The following is a 19,481-nucleotide window of genomic DNA, read 5'->3' as shown; positions in this document are numbered from 1 at the left end:
GAGATTGTGTGCTCCACTAAGTGCTAATTGCTCACTTCGTAGCTTGGCTGCATTGTTTGCTGTTGTGCCAGCGTGCAAAGGGCATTTCAGCACTGTGGAGTCATTATCTTTTACTGAGCAGCACAACCAAACCTGGACATACACTGTCAATGCAAAGGCTTTGTTTTTCTGAGATTCCAGGAGTTCAGACGCTTTGATTTGTCTCACATACTCTAGTTTAGGGTTTTTTAATGATGAGCCACAGTCTTTCATCTTCTAGATGTGTCGCTGCTCCATCACACCTGATTAAAATGATTGCATTACCTCTTCGGCATGCTGTCAAGTCCTGCAGGAACCTGTTAATCACCTGCAGGACAGTGCACCTCTGAGAGCCACGGCTAACAAACCCTGCATTAGTTTCTGCTAAATCGTAAACCTGAGCTGATGCTACAGCCTGGATGCTGTACTTTGGCAGGTTGTCAGGTCTCAGGGGTCATCTCACTTGGGCTCTGTTGCTAATTTTAAACCATAACCTTTCCACTTTGCCTCCTTCCCCCAGCTGCTCAGGTCCAGAGAAGGTCCGGTGCTGAGGCGCAGACGCCACGTGGAGTCCCCCAGGGCATATGTTGCAGCCAAACTGACTCATCTGCCGCCAACCTTTATGCTGGGTGATGGCCAGGACTACATGGGTTTCAAAAACAAGCCCCTAACTAACATGCAGGAGTTCCAATGGTTTGTTGTTGCGGTACTACGAAACGAGGGGACGGATGGCGCAGCTAATTATGTAAGTCACATCCTTCTTCTCTTCTTGGACCAGGGCAGATGGTTGGACCTCGCATTGTTCTCTCTAGACCAGCAGTTCTCAAAAATCAGACTCAGACTGAGTAGTACGTCTATCTAATACCATATTTCTAGGAGACCCAGCTACTATAGCAGTGGTTGGTAATAATATGAAAAGCAAAGCACTTTATTTATGGAAGTAGGAGGACAAAACTTTCTGTAAATTTTGCTCACACTCTTATGAGTTGAATTATCAAAAAGTCCTATCAAAACAGAAACTAAGCAAGCTAACATTAGCCTAGCAGCTGCACTTATATCCTGGGGTGAGAAAGATGTTTCATGTTTTATAAAGGAAATGTAGGTCTATACACATATAGATCTATATAATAGATGTGTATATTTAAAGGGGCTTCTGCTTAAACCCCTTAAAGAAGTATTTAATATGTCCAGATTTTCCATCCGTCATTTATTTACGGTGCTGTTAGCAAGTATTTGCCTTGCTATATATTTGTTATGGTTTTTGGATTTTGGCCACACTTATGTTTTTCACACTATTGAATACATTTTAATTTCAGATAATTTCATAACTCGGTTTCAATGATGAATAAGGGAAAATAAAGACTTTTAGTTCACTTTGGTGGAATTTTAGCTCACTCTTTGCAAAATTTTGATTCAGCCACAGGGAAGATCTTTGAGCATGAATGGTTTTTTTATTATATGCCACAGCATTTAAATCAGATTTAAATAAGGATTTTTACCAAAACAGGCTGCATAAGCCAAGTGCGCCTGAGGTTAAGGTCATATAAATCAAAGCTGCAGATTATTCTTTTGAATCTCTTGCAAAAGTGAAGATACAGCAACGATGGTTTTACGTTGAATCAACGTAAAACTGTCATGTTTGATTATTGTCTGAAAAGTTGTTTCATGTCAGCTGTAACAATACGCAGACGTTTCAAAATGTTCCACAGAATATTTTCCTCAAATTAAGTCTGGTAGATCATCAAAGTAATGTAAAGCAAATGTATCCTCCCAGGGATTTTTTGCCTCGCTTCTTTTTTAGTGTTGAATCATGAACACTGACCCGTAATTGAGGCAAGTGAGGCATGCGGTGCTTTAGATCTTGTTCTGGGTCCTTTTGTGACTTCCTGGATGGTTCTTTGATGCTCTCTGGAAGTAATTGTGGTTGGCCTGGAAATCTGACTTGATCATGCAGGTGCGATACTAATTAGATACTTGGTGTTGCTTGTGAAATTGAATAGAAAAAGGTAACACATTTTCAAATAGATTTACACAAATTATCTTTCTGACATTAAAGGTGACCTATTATGCTTCCTTGAACAAGTTTGGCTAAGTCTAAAGCCTGTACACAACATGTTTATTATATTTATTGTACATAATCATTCTTAGATAATGAGATTTTGGCCTGGTCAGGTCTGCCTATTTTGATCTCCCTTCAGAATGAGCTGCTTTAATTTCAAATAAGCTGCTGCTCCAACTCAGTGTTTACACTCACATATGAAAATGGCTGCAAACAACCCCCATTTACATAACTTTGAAAAGCAGAAGCAGAGCCTCCTGCACAACCAACAAAAATGCAGCCAGTGGTTTCTGAATGGCTAGTCAACAAAGCACTTCTCTTCTGTAGCAGCCATTGTACAGCACATACAGCTGTAAAACCAACTGACCAAATGTCCTGGAACTCAGCTTGGGTTGCTAGGTAACAGACTGGGCTTGGCTGGCGTTGCTAGGTGACGGGCACTGCCTGCTGATTTGTAACATTTTGAAACGGCTTATTTTACAGACACCAAAAAGCATTCATTTATTATCAAAAACCAGGTGGATATTTTTTGTGGGATTTTAAGCATGTTGGCTGTTTTAAGAAGCACTAAGTAAGTAAATAGAAGTACACAAACTTTAGAATTCAATATACTTTTTCCTTCTGTATGTGATAATCATTCCTGGGTATCATCTAGCTCTCATCTTACTTGTTTCAACAGTGTCATGATGGTTTACTCTACATATTTCTCCTTGTGTGTAGAGAAATGAACTTTATTTGTTGGGGCATGAATCATAATTACCATTATCAAGTTTAGGATGAATTGCCTTCTTAAAATTAAAGTGGCCATTATCCTTCACTGTCTAAAATAAGTAACAAACAGTTTTCAATGTAAGTTGTCATTTTCTTTTTGCTTGCTCATCCAGGTTAATTAATTTCAGGTTAACTTTATCACCCATCATCAAACTCTCAACACTTTCCAGCCTCAAGCATTTGGAAAACAGCTGCAATCAGACAAAGTGGTTTGTTTTGTTTCCTCTACTTAGCCTTTATTGTAGCAGCCTCTAAGAGAAATTACAGCTTGTCCTGATAACTCCCTTATCGGTTGACAATGACATCAGAGATCCAGCTCTGCCTTCCCTGCAGCCAGCGGGGGCCCCATCCAGATGTCTTACCAATGCTAATACAGGCCTCTTGGCTTGCTAAGTGGCGGCACTGTGCACTTGTCGAGCAGCGCTAACATGGAGGCCCGCGTCTCTGTGGGATGGTCTGGGCTAAACTTCACTGCAGGAGGAATGAGAGTCTGCGATTGCTCTGGGCTCCTCTGCTACCCCAGACATGCATATTCAGCAGCTGGGCCCTCGACGACCAGAGAGGGAGAGTCCTTCATGTCTTAAACTGAATCTCAGACTTTTTACCTATTTCTTTCTTTCTTTCCTTCCACTCCCTCCTTTGAGCTCTTTTTCTCGTCCGCTCTCCACCATGAAGACGGCAGAGGAGATCGATTAGTGCGGTTGGAGTTAAGAGGGAGACGAAGACCCGGTCACAGGGCCGAGACGGTCCGTAAGGCAGGCCTGATTCCCTTGAAGCGCTGCTTTACATGTCCCTAAAGCCCCCCGCGTGCCCCATGTAATCCCTCCACTCTGAGAAGGCCACAGACGTGCAAGGGAGGCAGTCCTGGCCAGCTATGATATATCTGACTTCAAAGAAAATCCTCAAATCCCATCGTTGCACAGGACTCTCGCCACACCTGCACGGCACAGCAAGTTGGATCAGAACAGCTCAAAAACGCTTTCTTTCCTCAAACTGACAGGAAGTTACTCACCTTTTAAACTGGACCACTTAGATTTATTGGGCTCCACTCACAGGGTGGGTCAATTAGTAATTTGCAATAAACGTAATGCAAATTACAAGTAGTGGTGAGCATTAATTATGTCTTTTATCATTTATTGTGATAAATTTCTTACCATAAAATTTTTTATTTATTGTTGACACAATAAATTCCATTTAACGTTTAAAAACCTCCAAAACCGTCCGTATTGTTAGTTTTACTATTTTCTCCACTGTTTATTCAGTGAAATCATCAAAAAATACAAACGAGAGCATCAATGAATATAATTCAATTTGAAAATATGATTAAATGCAGTTCTTGTGTGCAACTCAGTGATATAAATCATACTTTTTGAATAATTGGTATTCTGAAGAAACCTAACTGAAATAGGAATGTTTTTCAAGAGCAAAAACATTGAGGCAGTATGAATACATTTACAGCCATACAGTTACGTAGAAAAGAAGCTATAACTAATTTATCATCATTTTTATCAATCACTATCACAATTTCACCACATAATATTGTGATAAAACTACAAGTTCATATCGCCAACCCCTAATTACATGTTGTCATTTCCCAAATAACACATTGTTGAGACATGTGTTCTGTTTTTGTTGACACCAAAGATGAACTTAACATTTCTAGAGTTCTGCCAAACAAGCTCCTTTCTGACAGTATTTTGGAAAAGATCCTTTTTCTGCTTTTTTCAGTCTGTCAGAGCATTGAGCTGTAACAGATCATGAATAAATACTTAAAGTTCTCCAAATATGCCAAAAAGGGTGGCTGTAATTAAAACTAATGAATGAAATCTAATTATTTCTTAGTTTGAACTGTACATATGCTGTCTGCCAACAGCTATTCAAAACGTGTCATCCTGGGGAATTGGTTATCATCCAATACAAAATGGATTTTTAACACATTTGACATCTCAACCACACACTTTATTAAATTTTATGGATATTTTATGTGTTTAAGTTAAAGTTTCACCAATCTGACTGAGCTGGAACTATTTTGTAAAGAACAATTGGCAGCTTTGTGTGCTAAACTGATTGAGATCGACGTTGACGTACTTGCATCTCCAGTTGCACTACTTTGTGTTTGTCTATCACATAAAATCCTAATAACATACATTGAAGTTTGCACTTGTAATGTCACTAAACATGAACAATTACACAGAGTATGCAGATTTTGGTACAATACACTGTAGTTTTGAAATAACGAGCCCACCCCAGAGCATCCATTGTTTGTGTAGTCTGTCACTGATTGCAGCACGGATCCTGTCAGTCAGACGCCGCAGCGGTGTTTGTGTTTGTTGGCCCCCACGCGGCATTTGCAGACGTTTTATTACCAAAGGCGTTGGGTAGAAGAAGAAGAAGGTGAAGCGTGCAGCAGGCAGACGCTGCCTGGAGCAGGATCTTCACCAGACCCAGGAGAATAAAACAACAAGTAGTGGAGTAAATGACTTGTGTCTTTACTAGGCTTCCACAAACTCCCCTAGTGTGGATCAAACGGGACCGCCAGGGTTTAATAAGCCCTCGTATATCAATGGCCACAAGCAGCCGCTAGTGGTTGAAGAGAGTCTGAGAATGGAGGGGGAGCGCGAGAAAGAAAGGAGAGGAGAATACGCCTTCATGTCTCCCCAGCACCAAAGGCGGATAAACAAGCCGGGGGAAGTGTGAAATAAGATGATAGATGCTGGGTGTGTATAAACAGTATCATTTAATGTGAAAAGAGACTGAGGGAGGAAGGAGAATGAACTACTGTGTGATCTGAGGCAGAGAGGAGGGGTGGTGCTGGAGAGCAAAAGAGAGGACGGGATGTTTTCCTCCTTTTTCCCCATTTCTGCCTTGTGTCCAGTCCAGCCTGTGAAGCTCTGATGAGACGAAGCGAACCGACAGCAGAGGAGGTGATTGTTCCACCGTGTGCTGTCCTCGTGATAAGAGAAAAGTCAGGTTTTGGCAGAGAGAGGAACCCAAACCGAGCGATCAGATTTGCACTTTGGAGTTTTATCCAAGCATTTGTATTCTCCTCACTCTCATGGAGAGTTTGCTTTGTAGCGCTAATTCTGTTGCTTCAAGCTCCAAACACCCCGAACATTGAAGACAAGCTGCTTTTAAAATTTAAACGGCTCAAACGAACAGTATCAAGAGGGAATTATGAAAACAAGATGCTTTTTGGGTTTTTTGTTGTTATTTTTGAATATGGCTGAAACAATTAATCATATTTATTGTTTTTAATCGATTATGGAACTAATTTAGTAAACGATTATAGGATAGAAAGAAGAGTGGAATCGACGAGGGAACTATGAAAACACAATATTTGGGGTGTTTTTGTAATTTTTCGCAGATTGCTGAAAAGATTAATCGTATTAATTGTGATTAATCGATTACTGGCATTATCGTCAACTAATTCAGTTATCAGTTATCTGTCAATTTGAGTATACCGACAATAAAAAAACTGCAACTTGCTGAAAGGACAACACAAAAATGTACAACATACACATTTTGCATATATGGGTAATATAAAAAAAACTTTCTTCGTCTGTAAATATGTTCAAGTACATTTTTAGCTTCACTCGGTTCATATTTACTAAAATAAATCTACTATTTAGCACTTTTTCCTGTCCAGCTATTAATTGGTTACCCCAAAAAACAATCAACAGATCAGCCCTACACTGTACTGATGTTAAGTCAAGCAGAAAAGGCTAAGCTTTTCAATATGTTGATGTTAGAATCATTGTTTTAGCTGCAGATGCGTATTTTGCTACAGATGATCAAGCATACAGTAAAGGAATCCTATGTTACTGTATTTTAGGCAACAAAATGTTCATTTTCTTATTTAAAAAAGGAATTTCCTTTTGTTTATTTGCATTAAAGCTTAAGTATTTATCTGAAAATCTTCAGAATGTGGCCTTTTGTTAATCCGATTAATCAATTCTCAAAATAATCTATAGAGTCGATTACTAAAATAATTGCTAGGTGCATCTCTAGTTTTGAGCGTCTTCTGGTGCAGGTTTTTGAGGGTGGCAACTAGCATTGTTTATCTAGCGGGTAGCATCTTTTCCCAGAGGCGGTGCCTCCAGTTATTTGGATGCTTTTTATTTATTGATGCTCTAGTTTATTTATAAAGGACAAGCTGCAGAAAAAAAATAACTAGAATTACCAAGTGGCGTCCAATGCATTTTACGTTTGTAGACACCAATCAGGCTTAAAGTCGAAGCCCCTGATGGGTGAAGAGGGAAACATTGATCTTCTTGTTGTAAAGGGTTACAGAGACTCATTCTGAGCAAACGTTGATGTGTTTTATTGGAATTTGGAGACAGAAAAAGATGAATAGCAAGTCCACAGTTTCATTTGGGTTTAATTCTGGACTTTAACTCAGTCTGGAAAAAAAAAACAAGAATTTGGAAAAATTCCAGATCTAAGTCCCTTTCCTGATGTCTAAAAGTTGTCTCTGCTTCTTTCTTTCCTTCCATCGTTTTTGTCCCACTGCCATTCTTTCTGTCCTTTGTGTTTCACCACCATTATATCCTTGATGTGTCCTCCCACTCTTTTTACTGTTCTTTGTGTCTTAAATCTATTTGTTCCTTTCTTCCTTTGTCACACTTTCTTCTATGTATTTATCCCTTTCTGCATATAGTCGAATCTGCTGCCTTATTTAATTTCCATCCTTCCTTCTTTTTTCCAAGTTCTATATTTCAAATCTGTCCACTGCAGAAATATCTGCCTTAAGTTAATTTGTGATCTTCAGTATTTTATATGTAAAGTGAGTGTAAAACACTGAGCACTCATGGAAATTATGATGCTATATTTCTTAAATGACTTTCCACGGCGTACTTGGGCCACGCCGAACATCTTTTGTGGGTTTTTATATAACTATTAGATGTAATTCAGCATTTTCCATCCCGTATTTTGGGATTTCAGGGGATTTATTGCAAACTCTGTCTATAACTGTGTTTGAAATGAAGGCTTGGCATTCAGACAGCTCAAGAGCAAGGAAGAAGTGCCCTTTCTGCTGCTGAATGACTGGCGGGACATGCAAGGACGAAACTGAATGAAGGAAAAAAAGCACAAAGGAGAAACTGCAGGACAAGACAAAGGGTAGACGGTACCCTGTAGCCACGTTTCTGCTTCTCACAGATAAAGACAGATATCTTATATTTCTCCTACTTTTTGTCACTAAAATCTTGTTGCCCGCCCTCTCTATGTCTTTCACTTTGTCATGCAGTGTGAAGGGACTGTGTGGGCTCCTCGGGACCCCTGGGGTGGCGGCGGGAGCTGTGGATACATAGCAGGCGTCTGTGCATGTTTGTTTGTTTGTCCTGGTTGGCGCTTGCCCTGCAGCTTATTTAAGCCATTTTAAGGGAGCCAGGGGGGTCAGCAGTGAGTCGCAACAAATGCGCACATGCTGCGTGTGGCAGATCTACGGAAGAAGATTGAGGCCACTGGAAAAGAAAGAAAAGATTCAGACTTTTAACTAAGAATTCTGACATTTCTCAAAATTTTTACTTTTTTTCCTTCAAAATTCTGACTCCCTTCATAATTTGACTCTTTTTCCCAGAATCAGAATTGTTTTAATTGTTTATGTCCCATCAGGCAAAAAACTCCGACCTGTAAAATAAATTTGGGATGAGCTTTCAGTATGGATAAAATGCAGGTTTACGAATCCTATAACAAGGAAGAAATAGTTATGTGATTATTTTCACACACTAGCAACATATTTGACACACACCTAAGGATATTTGTTTATTCATTTGGATTTTGACATAAATTGACAGAATTAGATCTCAAGATTTTGACTTTTTTCTCATAATCAAAATTGTTTATGCACCATCAGGCAAATCTAGTCTTAAAACTCAAATTTTGGGACAAGCTCTCAGTACAAATGAGATGCAGGTTTACAATTAATACAAGAAAGAAATAGCTACATGATTTTTTTTTTTCATGAACTAACAACATATTCTGGTGTATGTCTTAAGTGACATACACCTAAGATTTTTATTTCATTTTTTTTGGTGGCCCTAATATTCTTCCGTACGTAATTCTTCCTCAAAAGGTCTGGGGTGGCGAAGGAGGGCGTCGCGTAGCCCACGGGCCAAGCTAGCCACCATGACACCTCTGTGTGTGTCTCATTTTTCCGTGCCGTCTCTCATCGCCTCATCCCTCTCTCCTGTTCACTCACTGCGCCTCAGATAAACTCAGAAATCACACGCGCTCTCGCTCTCTCTGCGGCTGCGACCTAGACAAACACGCTCACTTGTAGAGGCTCAAAGGAGTTAGACAAAAGGCTTTGAAAAACTGATGTTACACATACCCTCACTCTAACAGATGCACACAAATAACCAAATACTCCTTCTAGAGACTAAAGCATCCATGCTTTCTACTGGCTGCTCCTTCTGCCGTAGGATTTAGCAGAAACGTATTAAATCTTTATCCAATATCTCATTTTCGTTCTCAATTTTGTCTCATAACATCAGTCTAGGAGCAACTCTGTAATCACTTTTAGACTTATAGAGTAAGCACTTGAGTTAAATTAGCTGAAAATGACTTCTGAGAAGCATATAATGTGAAAAAGGGATTAAATGTGACTAACAAAGTGAAATAAATTACTGCTACTTCTTACACTCGAGTTCCTAAGTACTCAAACAAAGCTTATTGACAGCTGGAGACTCCGGATCACCAGATAGGGTTTTGATAACGCTACAATATGGGACAAATTCCTGTTCAAGGTTTCTGTGTCGATCAATTTCTTCATTGAAGAGGAGTGAAAAGCTTCAATTTAGAGGCGAGTATGTTTGTAATTCCCATGAATTCCAAATATGTGATTGGGAATGGCAACTGGGATTCAAAAAGTGAGGTCTTTTCCATCCATATATTGTCTCTAGATGCTTACATTTGCATTCATAATTCAACCATTGTGGTAGCGGTCATCACCTATCTGCCATCTCAGCATCTTATTCAGGCATTGGAGCAACAAACCCTTTCTACTTGGGAGCGGCTACTTATGCTGCACTTTGGGGAAATTGTAGACAGCGATTTTACAGAAGAGCTATCGAGTCAACACGTTTGAATGACACAAAACTTTTTATGAACCTTGAGAGCTGTGGTGGAGCCACCGGCACATTGAAAAGAAACAAAAACAAACCATTTTCCTCCTACTACTTCCTGTTATCGTCTTCATGGTTTTCACCAGGAGTAACGTCCGGCTGTTGATCACGTGACTCATGATGTGTAAAAAAGGTGTTTCCATTGCAGTTTAAAAAAATATATTTATTCTGTAAGGCCGAAAAACCACCTAATCCACGAGCTGACATTTTTTCTTCTTAATGGAAAAATTCATTTTTCCATTAAGCAAGTTTGTTTTAAAAAATGTTGAATTGTGGAATTTAATGCTCAGAGGAAATGCAGCAAGTGAACCCTGAACCCTCCGTTGTCCGACTGCAGACAGAATTACGCATCTATTCTGAGCTGTGAGAGACAACCTGAAGTCTCTGACCGTCTCTGACTCACCGTCAGCCTCACACATTCCTTCACAGCCTCATCCTGTCTTTGTGATGCTCAGAGAGGCCAAGAGCGTTATTAGCTGCGTGACTGAGCTTTTATCAGATATTAGGGCTGTTCAAATGGATGATCCCACTACACGGCCGTGACTAACAGACAAAAAGCCCTCTCTTTTTGTTCTGCTCCTGTCTGAAGCCACAGCTGCAGTTATTTGTTACTGCAGCAAAAAAAGGGGGATATTTTCCCAGGATTCCCTGCAGGGCTGCGTCCTTAAGCCTCTTTCTGGGCCATCCCCATACAACAGGAAGCCCGGAGGTGTCGTCACACAGGCAGCGTCCCGCAGCGGCTCCGTTCTCCCTTCGTCTTTAGATAATGGGCGCTCCCACGGGCGCTCGGAGCCGCAGTGAATCCGCCTCACCGTGTGTGCGTCTGTTTGTGAAAAATGACAAAAATGAAAGACGTTGCTATGCGATCCGACGCCATTTTTATGAAAATGTGAATCTTTTCACTTTTCCTGCTTCAGCTATCTCGCGTGTGTGCCGAACATCGGCGCACGATTGAGACATGCTGCAGCGCGCGCACACACATAATGTGAATTTTTCCGGCAGTTGCCCAAGAGTAAGAGGTAACAGAACTATATGACAGAGGCGCAAGACTGTTTGAGCTCATCTCAGCTTATCTTTCCAATTAATATCTGCCTGTGTGCCAAAGAGCGGGCTGCTGCGCGGCTAATGATGCGGATTACCGCTGCCTGCTGCCCTGCCGCTCCCGCCGCACGCTGGGAGCCCAATTCCCTCCGAGGTCTGCGATCTGTCACCCCCTTCTCCCTCCACCTGCACATCCCAGGAACACTCAATAGGTGGCACGCTGAGCTCTAACGACATACGCCTCCCTCTTTCTCGTCTGTCAGCTTGTTTTTCTCAGTTATTCTCTCTCTTCTCTTTTTTTCCCTCCTTTAAACACTGCATCGCTTTGTCTGCTCGCGCTCCCTCAGAAACACTCTCACACACACCCACATGCCTCCCCGCTTGCCCTCCCCCACGCCGTAATTTGGAGACGTTAAGTGGAAAGATGTCTCATTTACAAGCAAGGTGGAAACGCACCCTCACCGTCACCTTCCTCCTCCTCCTCCTCCTCCTCCTCCTCCTCCTCCTCCTCTGTCTCCTCACGGTGTGATCACTAATGAAGAAGAGATGAGTCCTAGCCTGTGCCCCCATTTATTTCAGCGAACCAAGGGACGCGCATGCTCATCCCCACCTCTCTGCCTTTCCCCTCGTACCCCCTCTGCTGTCATCCAGCATCTCGGTTTGTTCAAACAGAAATACTCTTATAAAAAGAAATTACATTAATCCAGTTGGTTTGTTCACAAGAAAAAGTGTCATGTAGGTTTTATCTAAACCACGTGTCAAACTCGAGGCCCGGGAGCCAAATTTGGACCGCCATAGCTTTTTATGTGGCTGTGACTCCAGACGCCAAATTGCATCAATCAATCCGGAACAACCAAATCCCCATAGCTTTTTTGAGCTAATACATAATTGTGAGTTTTCCAGCAAGTTCTGCGCAAAAATGATCAAAAACATCAGATTTAAGTGATGCTAACTCCCACCGCAGTATTTCTGACATCTACAACTCTGCTGCCTCAGCCGTACTAGATGTAAAGTCATAGTCTGTGATCGATGCAGTGAGTGAGTCACATTTATCGTCTTACCTAAGCGGAAATATAGCAAAATTCCTTGCACATATTTATAAATTTGCACCACAAATCGCAAAATCCTGGAATGATTGATCTGTGTAGATATTCAATATTATTTAATTTTATTAAGTACTTACCGTATGCAGAGCTATTTGTTAATGAAGGAAATCTGTAGTAGCAAATTTGAATATCATATAAAATCAGAGCCACTTAATATTTGAAATAAAAAAAAACAATATTAATGCTGCATATTGCCCTTTTTTTTAACTTTAGCATCTTGATCGCTGAAATCTAGATAATATCTGGGATCCAACGGCAGGGACGGTCCACTAATTCACCAGATATATGATTAGAGGCTCAGAGAGAATGCAGGTAATCTCAACTATTGCATCGCAGTAGTCTGTTGAGTTTCAATTCTAAGCATATTGATATTGTGATTCAATATATTGTTCAGCTCTACATAGACCAATAAAAGAAACAAATATGAGAAAGACTGCTGACTTCACAGTTGCTAAACAAGGGGAAGCCACAAAGGTTCACTGCTGAGAAGCTGAATGTTAACAGAATTTAAAGTTGGGTGGAAGAAAAATAACTTAGTTAATTAAAAATCCTTTCTAATGTGTATCTAATGGATCCATGTAGTATAGTATTACACATTGATAATTAATTGAGAAGGCATCTGTATTAATAATAAGACCATCTGCCCTGATCACAGGTAGTTGTTCATAAATCTTCAGTTTTCTATGGTGAGTACTGAAGTAAACACTGTTTGTTTTTCTCCCGACAGATGACCTTTTCGTCCAGCCCCTACTCTGACCCAGTCCAGATCCCAAAGCAGTTGTCCCAAATTGGGGATCAGCCTGAGATGTTGTGGGTCATGGGCCCCGTGCTGGCGGTGGTCGTCATCATCATCATCGTCATCGCCATCCTTCTGTTTAAAAAGTAAGTCGCCTTTGGCTTCCACTCCTGTGCTTTTCTTTAAGTGAAACGGCAGCAAAGTCGGTGATTAAAGGTTTCTGTTGGATTCATTAGTAATGGTCATAAAAAAAAATCGCTTGAACTGCTCACAAGCGAAACAATAAGATCCAATTTCTCCCAAATTGTTGTAGAATTCGAACATGGAGAGAGGGAGACGAGATTGATTTGTGTCTCAGACAAAGAAATTTCGGCCCACTTGGCAGTTGTCAACAATGCCGTGTTAAGTGTCAGATGAACTGGCAGCTGACATACCTGCTTTAATAAAATCGCAGCCTGGCTGTCAAACGCGCTTAGGGTAGAAGTGAAAAATGTGTTTTGGCAACACCATTGGTCACTTCAGAAAAAGAAACAGACGGCAGCAGCAGAGGGCTTAGCTAAAAGCTCAGTCAATATCTCTTTAAAGCGCTTGAGCTGCCCCTGTGCAGAGCACCATGATTAGAAACAGGTGCTGTGGAGAATCGTACTCCTCTCACTGTCTCTGTTCTTCTTCTTGAGCTCTAATTGCGCCTTTTCAGTCGTTCATGTGTTAATATGTGATTTCTTAAGTATTTTCAGTTAGTTTCTAGTGCAAATATCTTAGAATACTTAAAACAAGACAAGTCTAACAAAGCAACTTTTCAGCCTGTTTTAAGTCAATGATTTCTTAATATAAATTTTTAAAGTACTAGTTCCACTGGTAGATTATTTCACTCATAATAAGACATTTTCCCCATGTTGTTAGTGAAATAATCGGCCTGTGGAACCAGTAATTTGCTATTGGTATTAGGAAATTATTGACTTAAAACAAGCTCAAAGTTAGTTTTGTCTTATTTCAAATGTTCTAAGATTTTGTATTTTTGCAGTCTAGGAAGAGTTGTGGAAATATTTTTACAACCTGAGCTATTTCACACACCAACTGGGACATTATTGTGAAGTGGAAGGCAAAGAATGATGGTTTTAATATTTTGTAAACAAATACAAATCTGAAAAGTGTGGTGTGCATTTCTATTTTGCCTCCTTTACTACACACCTTCTAAATAAAAAGTTTTTCAGATTAGCAAATTAATAATTGGATAACAAAAGGTGGTTAGCAACAGTTTCTCTTGTTTAACAGAATTTGAACCAGGTGAAGCTAAAACTATGCTTCTTGAGGTGTTTTGAGTAGAAAATATTAACAAACAAATAAGGCTTTTTATTCTAAGTACAGAATTTGTATATATTTTTTATACAGTTTTGGCTTAATTACTTCTTGTTGTCTGTTCTTTCAGTAAATGGCCTTTTTTAGAGTCATTATGCTCCATCTAACGATTAATCAATTACTAAATTAGCTAACGATTTATTCTGTAATTGATTAATCACGATTGATTGTTCCGGCCCTAATATTAACATAATACAAAGTGCAGTTAAAATAGTGATGTGGACATTTGTAGGGATCCCATTTGAACCTACAGTTCCTTATTTACCTCCCTTCCCTTCCTGCTGATTAAGTCCCTCGTTCTTCCTCGTCCTGGCAGCTCCATTACAGATTCTGCGTCTCGCATCATACCTGCCTCCCCGAGCTGCCATCGGCAGCCTGTGCAGCAGCTGTCTCCGGCAGACTTAAAGAGCCGCCGGTTAATAATAGGCCTTGAGACAGCTCGCTGCTGAGTAGCACATCCTCTTGTGTGGAAGTCCCTTTCTCTGTGTGGATGCTGATTGACAGCAGGGACTGTGGGGAGGTGGCTGTGTGGCCTTTTCACTGTGGACTGGCGGTAAATGTGCATAGGAATAATCACACTCTAGCTCTGGTTGTTATTGCTTCCTGCAGAGCACAGCAGCAAACAGTGATGAGCCTGTTCTACAAAAGCCTCCCTCCTGCAACTGTTATTCTCTTTTTTCTCCTCTCTCTCTCCTTGTGCTTTCAAGTTGTTGATATTTTTAGTTCATGAATAGCTATTACACATTAACTCCTCCCCCTCTATCTTTTGTTTCTTGCCCCTGTGAATGCAGCAAGCAGGAAAGGTGGGTACTCTGAGCGTTGCATCATAACTTCATGCACCACTACTTGTTCTTATTTGTTTCATGAGCTCAGGAGGGGTGCAAAGTTAGCTGCTGAAAGCACAAAAAAGGACATTTAAGCAGAACAGGAATAAAACGAAATCAAGCGGTTATCTGCTCCAATTTGGTGAGGTTTACAAGACGAAGCAGCTGACTCTACACCCCCTGACAGCTGAGGTTGAGGGAACCCCCGGGTCACGTCCGTGTACCAGTGCATGTTCCACATCTAGAGCCAGCGTTCCTCCTCAGATTGTCCTGTCTGCCATGGTTTGTCTCCGTGCTGTGTTTCATTATCCAGCAAGTCACAGTGTGCCCCTCCAAGATTGGGCCCATCTGAATATGCCAAGGCATCACCTGCTGCTGAATGAGCCATTGTGAAGTAAATGCCAGACATTGGAGGTGGGGGTTTTGGAGGGGGTAGACTGCTCAAAAAAACACGTCCTCATTTTTTAGGCTGACATTTTCCACTGAGACACTTTTCCTCCACTTTTAGCCCTTTTTTTTTTGCATCTCTCTGCTTCCTGGTGGCAGGAGTCTCAACAAAGGGCCCGGTTCTACCCTCATTAAGACTCCTCGGTGCCTCACACTCTGTGTACTCGTGTTTTCACTTGTCCTCAGTCTCATTTTGAGCCAGAGATGGAAAACCCCACATGGATTTTCTGACATGTTTACTATGCAGCAGCACCAAAGCATCACTGGGTCAGAGGGTGCAGAGCACTGCAAAACTATTCATATCTCCACATTCTGTCACATTATAAGTACAAACCTGAACTCCAAAATTATACAGAAATAATAGGTATTTATGTAGATAAATGGTGTTAGAAAAGCTAGTGTTAGAAGGTTTGCTGTTTCTAGCAAATCCTGCAGAAATTCCACAACAGAATAACTAATTTTAGTTGGGGTTTTTTTTCATTACGCAAAAGTTAAAAGTTTAACTTTACATACAGCATTCTTAAACCTAAAAATGGAAATAAAAATATGGTTCTTTATGGTTTTCATTTTATAGAACAGATGGACATAAATTAAATTAAATCTAAGACCTTTTTAAGACCATTATGAGTAAAATTTAAGACCTTTATCACCACAGAAATGAGAGATCCTTAACATCTGTAGTGCCAAGCATTTTTGCACAGAATGAATGCAACAGAAATGATCCAATGGCAAAAGCGAACATTGTCCAGCCAACTAGCCATAAATTTGCACTTAAACCATGACAGACGCAAAAAAGCTAGCTAGCTAGCTCACTTTTTGAGCCAGCTAGCTAGTTTTTCCCCTCCCTCCGTTTCCACTGCAGGAGTCAGAACTGAGGGTTTTTGTTAATAAAGCTGCTAATATACCTTTTCTAACTAAACAAGGGCTTATGAGTAGCTAGCCACCAGTAGCCTCAACCGCCACATAAAAAGCTACGGTGGGCCACATTTGGCCCCCGGACCATGCGTTTGACCTCTGCATTACATCATAGATCAAGGGTATCTAAAGTGTGAGCGGGGGGGCATTTGTAGCCATTGGGTCAATTTTAGACTGCCCTTGAGCACAGTTCAAGAATAGCCTCAATTTGGTTTGCCAGTTCATACAGTTAATGCAGATACACATTTAAAAACAAGGTTATGGTGAAATTTTCCCTGATGCCAAGCCTTTAGGAAAATATGCAATTAGAAGCTTAAAATAGAAAATGTAAGGTGCAAGAGAAAATATTCATCCAGGTTTTTGCTTTTAATTTCAATTTATTAGTAATGGTGATCTAAAGCATCCAGGAGCTTTAAGTGAAATGGAGACATTTAATAAGCTTGGCAAAATAAAGCAAGAGCGAGCAAAATCCTATTCTTTTTAAAAGACACATCTAGAAAAAGATATTCAACCTGAAAGATTGTCTACAGAAATCTAAGTGCTTTGCTTATTTCCAATAAATACTGTTTAGTTTGTTGTTTATTTAGCAGACAACCCTTCTTAATAGTAAAATAGTTTTTGCAATTATAAAAAAACGAAAAATAGTTGACATTTTTTGGCCCCCATGCCAAAAAGTTTGGACACCTCATAGACCCTCACAACCCACCCCCGCTCCTCTGCCTTGCACGGCACCAGCAGCGATCTCCGGGTAAAACTGGACACGGTCTGGCTCAGCTCTCGGCTGGAAAGGAGATGCTTGTCAGAGATTAGCTGTCATGCCTGCAGCATTAGCTTAAGCCCCTGCAGCAAGAGATAACAGGTGGCGGTGAGGTCCGAGGCCCGGCAGCAGAGCGGAGGGGGGTGGAGGAGGAGAGGACCAGGTTAAGGCTTGCTGTGCATCGCAGACTTTGTGTATTCTCGCCACGCGCGCCTCGACAGAAGGCCCCCGCTCCTTCTTAAAACCATGCTCGCCACTTGCAAATGGAGTGCAATGAGATGTGAAATTTCCACGGGGCGCCCTGATGCTTCTTTCTGCCCATTTCCATTTGCTGTCAGGAGGTTTGCGAGTCTGCAGCTGTACGTGTGTGGGTGAGCGTGTGTGTGTGCATCTGTTTGCCTGTTTGCGTGTCAACAGATGCTGGGTGTCTGAATACAGGCAAGGCTGCGTTTGCTGTTACTTTCCTCTGCCTGATGGACGAACCTATGGTTGGCTGCGCTAAGCCGGTCCAAGCGACGCTGCTCTGTTCTGCTGGATGCGGCGCGGCCGGGCCTGGCAGCACAGGTGCTGCAGAACTGGTCTAATTATCCAGTGTTGTGCCACCCAGCTGATGAGCTAATTACAGCAGCCGCCTGTTTTCCTCTCAATCTGGGAAACCAGTAAACACAATGTGTTGTTAGCACACACACACGCACACGCCTGCAAGCAGCAGCAGCCACCGCAGCACACATTTAAATCTCTGCAAACACATACTCACGTTTCCACACAGCAGCTGTCACTGATCCAGCAACAAACGCAACCTAGCCCACTCCGGCAAAATTATGGTGCTTCTTCAAACATATTAAATTCAAGTTTCCTTTCAAACTAATGGGAATGAGACCCCTGGCCCCCACTGTCTCTTGAGTTCCCTGTCCTTAGAAGTAGCTTCGAGAGCCATTAAATGCACCATTAACCTCATCAAGCGTGCAAATGAGTCAAAGTGTGTGCATATAGTAATTATTAATGTCATTTTAAATCATCCTGTCATTTCTGCTTAAGAGTTTTCCTGCAAAACAGATGACTAAATTAGAGCTTTTTTCATCTATTTATTTATTTCAGACAAGACAATACTAGCAGGGTGAATTCATCGCCTTGTTTTCTCCTTTTGCTTCTGCAGAAAGCGGGCGTCACCTTTACCGAAAGATGAGCACTCAGGCGGCGTGAAGGACTCGCTGCTGGGCAACTCCTCCGACCCCGTAGAGATGAGACGACTCAACTACCAAACCCCAGGTGATTAATAACTCCACAACAATCCCGTCTCAGTAAAGTTGGGTTTTACAAATAATTCGTCTAATAGCCAAAAACTTTCCTACATTTTGTCACATTTTAACTACAAACTTAAGTGGATTTTATTGGGATTTCGTCAACACAAAGTAGAGCATCACCAACGATATAGGAGCTTGTTGTAAGTCAATAATTATTTAATATTAATTTAAAAAACTAGTTCTATTGGTTGATTTTTTTCACTTATAACAAGACATTTTTCCCATGTTATAAGAGAAATAATCTCCCAGTTGAACTAGTACTTTTTCATTAACATTAAAGAATATATATCTTGTATGCCTTGCTCAAAAGTTACTTGTAAGTTAGCTTTGTCTTATTTCAAGTGTACTGAGATATTTGCAGTAGAAACTAGTCAAAAAATACATGGTAAGGTTTTGTATTTTTGCAGTGTTCTGCATTTAGTCCTTCATAAGCTGTGAAAAAGATACACACAAAGCTTCCATGTTGTTCCTCGATGTCGATATAATTTCTCCTTTTTTTACGTTCAAACTGGATTCTTATTATATCTTCCATTCATCTGTTGATTATTTTTTGACCTTGACATGACCTGCTTATTTTAGGTTGTTAGTTTCACAGATTCAGGGGGAAAAAGAAACGAAAGCTCATTCTTTGTGAAGCTGAGCTTAATTTTTTGTGGCTATCATGGCCAGCTGACAGTTCGAGCCAAGTCAGGATGAAGAGATTCAGATTCTGTCCACACGCACGCAGCAGTGAAGTGGAGGATGGAGGAGGAAGGTGGGGGAGACTTCTGCAGCATCAGCCTTCCTCCTGTTTCCTCCTGGTCTTCCTCCTCCTCCTCCCCTGGTGCTCGCTCATCTCTCCCCCCAGCTGGTAATGAGTCCTGCTGCCTCTGATGTCAAGGTGAGCCGGGCCCAGGGAACAATAGAGCTGAGGGAAAATGTCAGCCCCGGTGCACGCGTCTGACTGTGCGTCCCTTGGTGTGTGTGTGTGTGTGTGTGTGTAGTCTTTTCTCACGGGTTATTAAAGGTCCCATTTGCCAT

General features: G+C 41.1%; 1 protein-coding gene across 18 annotated transcripts in view; it reads left to right on the top strand.

Annotated features, from left to right (window-relative positions):
- Positions 1 to 19,481, top strand: part of LOC114147024 (protein tyrosine phosphatase receptor type F) — a 240,532-nt gene that overhangs the window by 184,923 nt on the left and 36,128 nt on the right. For 11 of the 18 annotated variants that reach the window (XM_028021538.1, XM_028021537.1, XM_028021536.1 and 8 more), the window contains 4 exons: positions 539 to 763; positions 12,847 to 13,001; positions 15,006 to 15,017; positions 18,314 to 18,426. In XM_028021538.1, coding sequence (XP_027877339.1) covers positions 539 to 763; positions 12,847 to 13,001; positions 15,006 to 15,017; positions 18,314 to 18,426 — 505 coding nt within the window. The remainder of the gene's footprint in view (positions 1 to 538; positions 764 to 12,846; positions 13,002 to 15,005; positions 15,018 to 18,313; positions 18,427 to 19,481) is intronic. The other 7 variants (XM_028021552.1, XM_028021554.1, XM_028021551.1 and 4 more) reach the window with 1 other exon arrangement.

The sequence above is a fragment of the Xiphophorus couchianus genome, chromosome 6 (genome assembly GCF_001444195.1).
Source record: "Xiphophorus couchianus chromosome 6, X_couchianus-1.0, whole genome shotgun sequence".
Taxonomy (NCBI): domain Eukaryota; kingdom Metazoa; phylum Chordata; class Actinopteri; order Cyprinodontiformes; family Poeciliidae; genus Xiphophorus; species Xiphophorus couchianus.
The sequence above is the reverse complement of the archived record's forward strand: the minus strand, read 5'-3'. Positions and strand labels throughout refer to the sequence as shown.